This window comes from Barbus barbus (assembly GCF_936440315.1).
Source record: "Barbus barbus genome assembly, chromosome: 43".
In the NCBI taxonomy this organism is placed as follows: Eukaryota; Metazoa; Chordata; class Actinopteri; order Cypriniformes; family Cyprinidae; genus Barbus; species Barbus barbus.
The window spans coordinates 14,091,166-14,103,636 of NC_136721.1; the positions used below are offsets into that span (position 1 = coordinate 14,091,166).

Sequence of the window (12,471 nt, forward strand, 5' to 3'; positions counted from 1 at the left end):
ACTTTCTATAAAGCCCGTATTTATAATACATTATAAGGGTATTTTTAAGGCATTATAATGAATGCATAATACATTATTTAAAAAAACAACAACAACCTTATACTATGTTATATCATCTTGTGAATATAAGAACAGTTTTAAATGATTAGTTTAGTATTATATTAGTATTATAATATTTACTTATTAGTGGTTATAGCTTTTAAGAGTATGATGATTTATAACACACAGTGAACAGATTGCATCATCTTAAGTTACAATGGATCATATTTCTCATAGTTATAATGTATTATAAGTCTCATATCTTGCCACGTTTCTTATGCTATTTTACCTAAAGCTATCAATGACCACTTATAGGTATAGTAATAATAATAGTATTTTTTTTCTCTCAAAAAGCCATAAGATCAGATATCAGATCAGATTGCTTTTAACTATTTCTATTTTAATATCAGTTTGATTATTTTGATGGTACCCTTTAGAAAGCTGTTGTTAAGTAACTCTGCAACTACATGTCAACTAGCAGTCATTGGAGTATAGTAGTATGTTGTCTGCTAAATATATGCTAACACTTTATTTTGATGGTTCCCCAACAGACAAACGGACTATCTAAGCAACTTTATGAGTACGTCAACATTCTACCAACCCTAACTTTAACCTAAACCTACTAATACTAGTTGACATGAGAGTTGCAAAGTTGCATAGAGTCAATAGACAAAGGGGACATCAAAATAAAATGTAACCTAACATATAAACATTGCTTTTTTTTTCTGTTGAAATTATTAACTAGCTCACATAAAAATTAATATTAGCCTCACAGGGAACAAATAACACTTCACACCTGACCACTTACAAGATGTACTGTAGTAAGATACTGTGCAGATCTTAAATAATGTCAAGATATATAGTCCATTATCAGTGTAAAAGTAGATTTAATATGGTGTTCATTGTGTTATAAATAATCATAATCTTAAAAATTATATGTACAAATGTGTAAGCATTATAATGTATTAAAATTGACAATATAACATATTATAAGGTTGTTTATAGTGCATTATGCATTCATTATAATGCCTTAAGAATACCCTTATAATGTATTATAAATATGGGCTTCATAGAAAGTGTTACCGTAATTTTTTTTTTTTACATTTTGGACTGCATTGATTTATAAAGTGTAAATGTCTTAAACGTTTGTAAATAGATAGCTGTTTTTATACAGTCTATGATAGATACACTGTAAAAAGTGAACAGTTGGATCAACTTTTTTTTAAATACTTCAATTGGTAACACCTAAAAAAATGCTTGTTTTTTTTCAACTTAACTTATTACAAATAAAGGTAATAAATTAAGTTGATTTTTTTTTTATTAGATGTTACCAATTGAAGTATTTTTTTTAAGTTGATCCAACTGTTCACTTTTTACAGTGTAATTTTCTAAATAATAAGGTACATTTTCAAAAGTATTAGAACACATCTCCTAACCTCCTAATCCACAATGTAATATATTTAAAACATAGTTTAAATAACCTTTTTTTATTTAATACTAATAATAATCAATAATCAGTTTTTTTGTAAATTAATGGTGAATAAACTATCATTTTATCTAGAGGTTTTTAAAAGGAATACTTCATATAAAAATAGTAATAAAGACTAATTTTCTTGGCCTAATGTCGTCACTTAAAATTTCTGGACACCATTAACTTGCATAGCATAGACCTACAGAGCTGAGAAATTATTCTTGAAATGTTTGTACATGTTCAACAAGAGAATAAAGTCATGCATATCTTGGATGGCATGGGGAGAATGTTTTAAATTCGGTTTAACCCTAATGCTCATTGTGCTTCTTGTGTACCCACCAGGTTATGTTAGGAAGGGCAAGCGAGGCGAGCTCCGTGGAATTTACTCAGAAGCAATGCATCCTGGATTGTGCAGTGTCCACTGCATGCAAGTCTATTGTGCTGAATGAATAATTGTACATAATTTGAGTCATCAGAAATAAAATAATTTACCCACCCTGAGATTTCAGATTAATACAATGATTTGTGTAACATGTTCTGAAGAACATTAGTCTGTCATGTGTTGTGATTTGATTTAAAAAAAATATGAAAAATAAAAATGTGCAGTACAGGCAAATGGTAACTACATTTTCTTAACAGTACTCAACATTTTCTTTATGTATCACACATTTACCTCCAAAGCGCAATTGCATCTCACTTTAATGTTCCTTAAAAGGCTACTGTAGAAGAATTGTAGAAGCAAAATGTAATAACCAGAAATATGCTTAAATTACTACAGTTAAAGGACTTAAAATGACACCATCACGAAGCATGGTAAAAGGTGTAAAGACATGATTTCAATTTTGACAGTGAATGGTATTGAATACAAATAATAATGACAAAACTAAGAATAAGACATAATTTTATTGTTAACAGTGAAATTGGACAAACACAATGACAAAACTATGAATTTCAGTTTAAACTATGAAAATGTGTTATATTTATGTCATTCTAAACTACCATGAAATCCTGTCTACTTGCAGCATAAGCACCTCCCACTTGCTGTTCTCAAACTCCTCCTACTTGCTGTTCTTGGCGTAAGCTCCTCCCACTTGCAGGTCTCCGGGCTGCAGCTATCACTACATGTGGAGAGATGGGTATGAATTAGCTGGGGATTGTGCGTTATGAACTGTAGCCTATCTTCTTGTATTTTCTTCCTTCTTCTTCGCTTGGAAGGAAAACTTGAGTTTGAAAGTGTCAAATAAAGGAAAGTTCTGGAAGGCACGCTCTCTGATTCTAAAAACTTCTTGTTTAGATTAGATAGTGGTACCTTGGATTACTGCCCAACAGGATGGACGATATAGTTCTTGCCAACGACAGTGAACTACATTTAACTCTGCAGACAGTTTCTAACCCAATCAGTAGCTTTTCGCATTTGACAGTGACTTACAGGATGTGCAAATAATTGTTATCAGGAGTTTCTATTTTTATTTTTGACTTATACTTACGTTGCATTCGATTTACTTATAATAGACCAATGTATTTGTTTATTAAAAATCCACACATTGCTAAATTTATAATTCATATTGATTTATCAGTTTATTAAAAATGTGTCTCCATGCATCATATACAGGTCCTTCTCAAAAAATTAGCATATTGTGATAAAGTTCATTATTTTCTGTAATGTACTGATAAACATTAGACTTTCATATATTTTAGATTCATTACAACACAACTGAAGTAGTTCAAGCCTTTTATTGTTTTAATATTGATGATTTTGGCATACAGCTCATGAAAACCCAAAATTCCTATCTCAAAAAATTAGCATATCATGAAAAGGTTCTCTAAACGAGCTATTAACCTAATCATCTGAATCAACTAATTAACTCTAAACACCTGCAAAAGATTCCTGAGGCTTTTAAAAACTCCCAGCCTGGTTCATTACTCAAAACCGCAATCATGGGTAAGACTGCCGACCTGACTGCTGTCCAGAAGGCCATCATTGACACCCTCAAGCAAGAGGGTAAGACACAGAAAGAAATTTCTGAACGAATAGGCTGTTCCCAGAGTGCTGTATCAAGGCACCTCCGTGGGAAGTCTGTGGGAAGGAAAAAGTGTGGCAGAAAACGCAGCACAACGAGAAGAGGTGACCGGACCCTGAGGAAGATTGTGGAGAAGGACCGATTCCAGACCTTGGGGGACCTGCGGAAGCAGTGGACTGAGTCTGGAGTAGAAACATCCAGAGCCACCGTGTACAGGCGTGTGCAGGAAATGGGCTACAGGTGCCGCATTCCCCAGGTCAAGCCACTTTTGAACCAGAAACAGCGGCAGAAGCGCCTGACCTGGGCTACAGAGAAGCAGCACTGGACTGTTGCTCAGTGGTCCAAAGTACTTTTTTCGGATGAAAGCAAATTTTGCATGTCATTCGGAAATCAAGGTGCCAGAGTCTGGAGGAAGACTGGGGAGAGGGAAATGCCAAAATGCCTGAAGTCCAGTGTCAAGTACCCACAGTCAGTGATGCTGGTGTTGGTCCACTGTGTTTTATCAAGGGCAGGGTCAATGCAGCTAGCTATCAGGAGATTTTGGAGCACTTCATGCTTCCATCTGCTGAAAAGCTTTATGAAGATGAAGATTTAATTTTTCAGCACGACCTGGCACCTGCTCACAGTGCCAAAACCACTGGTAAATGGTTTACTGACCATGGTATTACTGTGCTCAATTGGCCTGCCAACTCTCCTGACCTGAACCCCATAGAGAATCTGTGGGATATTGTGAAGAGAAAGTTGAGAGACGCAAGACCCAACACTCTGGATGAGCTTAAGGCCGCTATCGAAGCATCCTGGGCCTCCATAACACCTCAGCAGTGCCACAGGCTGATTGCCTCCATGCCACGCCGCATTGAAGCAGTCATTTCTGCAAAAGGATTCCCGACCAAGTATTGAGAGCATAAATGAACATAATGGCCATTCTTTTATTGGTCGGATGAAATATGCTAATTTTTTGAGATAGGAATTTTGGGTTTTCCATGAGCTGTATGCCAAAATCATCAATATTAAAACAATAAAGGGCTTGAACTACTTCAGTTGTGTTGTAATGAATCTAAAATATATGAAAGTCTAATGTTTATCAGTACATTACAGAAAATAATTAACTTTATCACAATATGCTAATTTTTTGAGAAGGACCTGTATATCAGTAGTTATCTGCAGTTTTCATCGAAAATAGTAAACAACCAGTCAGAAATGTACGTGGCTAGGAAAGTGCAAAGCGGCCCCTCTTGTTATGCAAATTTATTTACATTTAACAGAAGCTGATGCGTAATAAAGCTATCGTAATGATCAAATAAATCCATCCAATATTTAACCATTGACTATAGCCATTACAGTATAATTGAGAGCTATCAATTTAAAAATTTACTAGACTTTATAAAATAGCTTCTAATTTAAGTGAACTTAAAACAATCTTCACATAAACCCATTATAATATTTACCCGTGCCCTTCAGCAGAAATTGAAATGATGAAACACTAAATTCTAAATGAATCCTTAAACCTATAAAAGTAATTTTTTCCTCTGTCCTCTGATTAATAGACATCACAGCAGCTGGTGATTAAGTTATTTTGGCTATTTCTTTAAGAGCTGTCGCTGCTGAACATGACGCGGATGCATCATATTTTCTCTCAACTCATTTTACCTTTTCTAACCCACTTCAGGTCTTGAAGTCTCTATTAGTGAGCTGAGGGTGACAGTGCAGGGCTCGGGCTGCTCCAGGACAGTTTTGAAAACCATTTCAGAGACATGTTCTTAAATGTGACTCATATAAAATATATTACATGCACGCACAGTTTTAAGGCAGCTTTAATCGCCTTTTTGGTAACTTCAAGACTTAACTGACCACGACATTGCAGACACTAGTTTATTTCGCGCATTGATTTGAAAGGAGGCTACAGCGCGCGCTGGCCCCTTTGTGCGAAAATCACGCGCTACGAGCACAGTACAGTTTCCACGCTCGTTTGTCTCGCGCCTGCCGCTGAAGTGAAGTTAGAGCGCGCGTCTGAAACGCCTCCGGTTTGATGTGTTCGTAAAGACGTTCTGCGACTGAATAAATGCACTGTTTGTCAAGAGAAAAAGTGACAGAAGCAGCGGTTGTGAGTGGGATGGCCTTTAATTGCGTTAAATATCTTTAATACAGGTCCTTCTCAAAAAATTAGCATATTGTGATAAAGTTCATTATTTTCTGTAATGTACTGATAAACAGACTTTCATATATTTTAGATTCATTACACACAACTGAAGTAGTTCAAGCCTTTTGTTTTAATATTGATGATTTTGGCATACAGCTCATGAAAACCCAAAATTCCTATCTCAAAAAATTAGCATATTTTATCCGACCAATAAAAGAAAAGTGTTTTTAATACAAAAAAAAAGTCAACCTTCAAATAATTATGTTCAGTTATGCTCTCAATACTTGGTCGGGAATCCTTTTGCAGAAATGACTGCTTCAATGCGGCGTGGCATGGAGGCAATCAGCCTGTGGCACTGCTGAGGTGTTATGGAGGCCCAGGATGCTTCGATAGCGGCCTTAAGCTCATCCAGAGTGTTGGGTCTTGCGTCTCTCAACTTTCTCTTCACAATATCCCACAGATTCTCTATGGGGTTCAGGTCAGGAGAGTTGGCAGGCCAATTGAGCACAGTAATACCATGGTCAGTAAACCATTTACCAGTGGTTTTGGCACTGTGAGCAGGTGCCAGGTCGTGCTGAAAAATGAAATCTTCATCTCCATAAAGCTTTTCAGCAGATGGAAGCATGAAGTGCTCCAAAATCTCCTGATAGCTAGCTGCATTGACCCTGCCCTTGATAAAACACAGTGGACCAACACCAGCATCACTGACTGTGGGTACTTGACACTGGACTTCAGGCATTTTGGCATTTCCCTCTCTCCGGTCTTCCTCCAGACTCTGGCACCTTGATTTCCGAATGACATGCAAAATTTGCTTTCATCCGAAAAAAGTACTTTGAACCACTGAGCAACAGTCCAGTGCTGCTTCTCTGTAGCCCAGGTCAGGCGCTTCTGCCGCTGTTTCTGGTTCAAAAGTGGCTTGACCTGGGGAATGCGGCACCTGTAGCCCATTTCCTGCACACGCCTGTACACGGTGGCTCTGGATGTTTCTACTCCAGACTCAGTCCACTGCTTCCGCAGGTCCCCCAAGGTCTGGAATCGGTCCTTCTCCACAATCTTCCTCAGGGTCCGGTCACCTCTTCTCGTTGTGCTGCGTTTTCTGCCACACTTTTTCCTTCCCACTGAGGTGCCTTGATACAGCACTCTGGGAACAGCCTATTCGTTCAGAAATTTCTTTCTGTGTCTTACCCTCTTGCTTGAGGGTGTCAATGATGGCCTTCTGGACAGCAGTCAGGTCGGCAGTCTTACCCATGATTGCGGTTTTGAGTAATGAACCAGGCTGGGAGTTTTTAAAAGCCTCAGGAATCTTTTGCAGGTGTTTAGAGTTAATTAGTTGATTCAGATGATTAGGTTAATAGCTCGTTTAGAGAACCTTTTCATGATATGCTAATTTTTTGAGATAGGAATTTTGGGTTTTCATGAGCTGTATGCCAAAATCATCAATATTAAAACAATAAAAGGCTTGAACTACTTCAGTTGTGTTGTAATGAATCTAAAATATATGAAAGTCTAATGTTTATCAGTACATTACAGAAAATAATGAACTTTATCACAATATGCTAATTTTTTGAGAAGGACCTGTATATGTATAAATAATGTATTGTGACGAAGTGTCCGATTTTTATTGATTACAGAAAATACGCTGCTGCTAACATCAGCACCAACCTGTACGTGATCAGCGAGCCGTGGCTGTATTCTCTTGCTTGGTGTGCAGGGGCTCATTCTGTCGCCACTAATGCTGTTCACATCCTCAAGAACCTGCAAAGACCGCTCTTTCTAATGGTAAATGACACACATCTACAGTTCTCAGGGATTTTTTCATCCTGTTTTTGCAGTTTTTTCTTGTGGCTTTCCTCTCTGTCACAGACCCTGGATGAATACAGGCTTATGTGGAGCCTTACCGACATCACTTCCCTTATTCTTGTCGTGATTATCTTTGTGTTTCACTGGTGAGTCTAAGCACAGAATTGACCACATCTGACTGTGACAGTGAACATCTAGCTGCAGTCTAAAATCACTCTGTACTCTATACAGAAGACACAATGTAGGCTGTCAATGGTCATGTGTTTGCAGGTGGAGGGAGCGTGAGTTGGCTCTTAGTGTGGACAGCAGTTAAGTACTTGAAAATGGGTCCTACATACAGGTCAGGACAGGTAAGAGGCATTTTATCTTTTAAACCACAAAATAAATGAATAATTAAATGAATAGTTCACCCAAAAAATTTAAAATGGCTGTAAATGTAATCACCCTCAGGCCATCCAAGATGTTAATGTAAACTTTAATCAGAATTACCTCACTAGCTCACCAATAGATCCTCTGCAGTGAATGGGTGCCGTCAGAATGAGTCCATACAGATGATAAAAACATCACAATAATCCACAAATAATCCAGACGACTCAAATCCATCAATAAACATTTTGTAAAGTGAAAAGATGCGTGTTTGTAAGAAACAAGTCCATCATTAAAGGTGTTTTAACTTTGAACCGGACAAAATGACCTCTCACATCAAAATCCACTGACATATTTGTTCAGAACAACTGTTTTGACTTGTAAATAGTACTTAATCTATGCATATTTCTCTCCTGATTCAGAGAAGACGACTTTTTCACTGGATGAAGTAATATTATGGATTTTTAGCTGAAAGCAGTGGTTTTAAATTGAAATTATGGATTTGTGTCTTTCAAATATGCAGCTTTTCACTTCACCAGACAATAATTGATGGACTGTAGTCGTGTGTGTTACTTGTCCATTAATGTGATGCTTAATCAGCTGTTTGGAGTCTCATTTTGATGGCACCCATTCACTGCAGAGGATCTATCAGTGAGCGAGTGATGCAATGCTAAATTTGGGATGGGCTCAGTGTGAGTAGATTTTCATTTTTGGGTGAACTGTTCCTGTAATCTGAATCTACAAGACCATTATGCTGATCATGTTTCACATTCCCATGAACAGAGGTGAATGATGTGTGGTCTTTGTCCAACATGAGTGACTCTGACAAGCAGGAACCAGCTCTTTGAAGTGCCTGATGTAGTGTGTTGGTTCATATTTAATCCCTTATATTAAAAAAATCTCTAACTGATGTTCAGTTCAGCCAGTATAAACCATGTGGTACACTGAAATCACCCTTACATTATATAAATTGTAAGTGTTTGGTCACAAAATGACAGATAAGTGAGCTGTTTTGTGATGCGATGGGATACAAATGCTAAATTCTAGTGTGTAATCTTGCACCTCAGACTTTATATTGTCATTTGAGTTATTGCCTTTCACGTGCCGCAGGTTTTATCAATGCTACTGTAAAGGTTTCCATTTCAAGCATGAATGGAAATATTTGTCATGTCGATGAAACTGATGTTTCCTTCACTGAAATATTAGTGGATCCATTGGTTTTATGTTTCATCTTAAGTGGTATTTAAAATCCATGTCATGGTTTAGGCTGAATCATTACTCCCAGACAGGAGCTTAATAGAATCCAACAAGTCATAAATAATTTTTGTACTAATATTTTGTACTTTTTGTCTCGTTCTAATTTTTGATTGTGTAATCATTTGTTGGTTATTGGAGGGTCTTTCTTCAAGTTTTCAGTTTTTAAACTCATGTTTGTTTTTTTAATCATTATTTGCATAATTTGACTATTACAATCTTGTTTTTTAATTACTTTAATAAATCTTGTGTCTGATTAAATTCTGGTGAGAGCGTATTGTTTTATATTGAGTTTTGCAAGAAACTTCAATATTTTACACAAACTACCAATAGTGTTAAGTAAGCCTATTACAAATCATTTTCATTAACTGAAATAAAGCTAAATAAAAATATAAATATTACCTAAAAAAAAGAAGGAAATGTTGCCATGGCAACTTACTGAAAATAAGTTGAAGCTGAAGCATTAAAATTACTCAAATTAAAACATAAACAATTAAATAAATAAAAATAAACACAAAAACAATGACAAAAACACAAAATTACTAAAACAAAAAATGTAAAAAATAAATGAATACTATAATAATATTTAAACAATATTAAAATAACACTGACTCAAAAAATGAAGTATTTCGTAACTAAACCTATTTTATAACTAAATAAAGGGGTTCATATCACATGTGTTGCATTCAAAGGATCTAATTGTCATATAATTGGTCATATGATCATAAATCATTGATCAATGATTATAACAAATTTGTCATGAATCTCATTAAAATAACCAAGCATCTCATATTATTGTTTTATTTATAAACAGCAGCTTCCAACACAAGAAAACTGGAATGACCAGAATTACAAACTACAAATACATACATTCTAAAAAAAAAAAAAAAGTACTATAAAATTAGATAATGCCTAAAGATTTATCCTAATTATCTTGTGTAGAAATTATAATGATTGTAGTCACATAACTGATCTTTTAATTTCTAAAATACATTTTAATATGCATCACCCGGTCAAGCATTTACAAAGTTAATTAAGAAATACTATTGAGAAATATATAAGAATATCTTTTTAGACTGAATTAAATTTTGTCGTCACAAACATTAATGTACCAATCATTTCAATAAGTAGCCACCTAGAGGTAAAAAAAATGACCAGGATGTTATGACCAGGAGGAGAATCTTTAAGCTAAAGGGCAAAACCAAATTCTGCAACAGAATTCTAAATCCTTATAATGCATTTAATTGGCAAAATGAGATGTGCAAATCATTCACAAATTAGCTGAAATCATGACTTAATAGACTTTCAATTTGGTATCAGAGTAAAACCATACGAGGGCCTAAAACAAAGGCAACAAGTTTTTTTGACTGTCAATTAAACATGTACTTCATTGACATTAAAAGAAAATAAATTAAACTCACAATTTACAATTAAGGCTCCAGTATGAAAAAAGTAACAACACTAGAAGCAGATTCGGTTTGTCTTCATGTATCAAAATTATGAATCTAGGATATAGTGAGAACTGAGTCTCTGTGCTTATAAATAAACAGTGCACTATTACAAGCCTTTCATGTTACTTGTTATTTACACGTGAACTGCGCTGCTTGGTCATGGTCGTCAACATCTGACTGATGTAGGACGTGAGAAGATCATCCATCTTGTATCCCTGAGAATAGTAAATAAAGGCAGTTGATAAAGTAAGCCGCACAGTTAAGAACCTTTTATAAAGGAATAGCCGGTGCATTTCTGTCACCAAAGCACCATGGTATTACCATCTGATCACATCACTGTACTATGGTACCACCACAGTATTTTATGTAAAGGTGGGACTCACCAGTGAAGTCTCACACAGCAGTTTGCTCCCTCTAACCAGGTTACCAATGGTAATGTGGAAATAGGTATGTCCACTACTCCAGTTAGAGATTTTGGTGAATGGGTGTGTGCCCAATATGTCCTGCAGAGAGACGAGTAAATGCCATTCAAACATTATTTAAAGATTATTAAATAAGGATCTAATAAAAAAATTGGACTCAAAAAGGACATCAATTGGCTACTTTGCTTTAGTCTTACTACAACGTAAGTGTAACATCAGCATTTAAATACAGTGGTGTGAAAAAGTGTTGGCCCCCTTCCTGATTTTTTATTTTTTTGCATGTTTGTCACACTTTAATGTTTCAGATAAAACAAATTTAAATATTAATCAAAGATAACACAAGTAAACACAACATGCAGTTTTTGAATGACGTGTTTTTATTATGAAGGGAAAACAAAATCCAAACCCACATGGCCCTGTGTGAAAAAGTGCTTGCCCCTAAACCTAATAACTGGTTGGGCCACCCTTAGCAGCAACAACTGCAATCAAGCATTTGCGATAACTTGCAATGAGTCCGTTACAGCGCTGTGGAGGAATTTTGGCCCACTCATCTTGGCAGAATTGTTGTAATTCAGCCACATTGGAGGGTTTTCGAGCATGAACCACCTTTTTAAGGTCATGCCACAGCATCTCAATAGGATTCAGGTCAGGACTTTGACTAGGCCACTCCAAAGTCTTCATTTAGTTTTTCTTCAGCCATTCAGAGGTGGATTTGCTGGTGTGTTTTGGATCATTGTCCTGCTGCAGAACTCAAGTTCGCTTCAGCTTGAGGTCACGAACAGATGGCCGGACATTGTCCTTCAGGATTTTTTGGTAGACAGCTGAATTCATGGTTCCATTTATCACAGCAAGTCTTCCAGGTCCTGAAGCAGCAAAACAGCCCCAGACCATCACACTACCATCACCATATTTTACTGTTGGTATGATGTTCTTTTTCTGAAATGCTGTGTTACTTTTACGCCAGATGTAATGGGACACACACCTTCCAAAAAGTTCAACTTTTGTCTCGTCAGTCCACAGAGTATTTTCCCAAAAGTCTTGGGGATCATCAAGATGTTTTCTGGCAAAACTGAGATGAGCCTTTGTTCTTTTTGCTCAGCAGCGGTTTTCGTCTTGGAACTCTGCCATGCAGGCCATTTTTGCCCAGTCTCTTTCTTATGGTGGAGTCATGAACACTGACCTTAACTGAGGCAAGTGAGGCCTGCAGTTCTTTAGATGTTGTTGTGGGGTCTTTTGTGACCACTTGGATGAGTCGTCGCTGCGCTCTTGGGGTAATTTTGGTCGGCCGGCCACTCCTGGGAAGGTTCACTACTGTTCCATGTTTTCTCCATTTGTGGATAATGGCTCTCACTGTGGCTCGCTGGAGTCCCAAAGCTTTAGAAATGGCTTTATAACCTTTTCCAGACTGATAGATCTCAATTACTTTCTTTTTCATTTGTTCCTGAATTTCTTTGGATCTCAACATGATGTGTAGCTTTTGAGGATCTTTTGGTCTACTTCACTTTGC

The 12,471-nt window shown here is 36.4% G+C and overlaps 1 protein-coding gene across 1 annotated transcript in view; it reads right to left on the reverse strand.

Annotated features, from left to right (window-relative positions):
- Positions 1-9,862: 9,862 nt before the first annotated feature.
- LOC306861987 (unconventional myosin-VIIa-like) overlaps positions 9,863-12,471 on the reverse strand; it is a gene marked incomplete at its 5' end in the record, with an annotated part of 33,585 nt that continues 30,976 nt past the window's right edge. The window contains 2 exons of the mRNA XM_079404549.1: positions 9,863-10,757; positions 10,926-11,045. Of these exons, the coding sequence (XP_079260675.1) occupies positions 10,665-10,757; positions 10,926-11,045 (213 nt within the window). The 3' untranslated portion in view covers positions 9,863-10,664. The remainder of the gene's footprint in view (positions 10,758-10,925; positions 11,046-12,471) is intronic.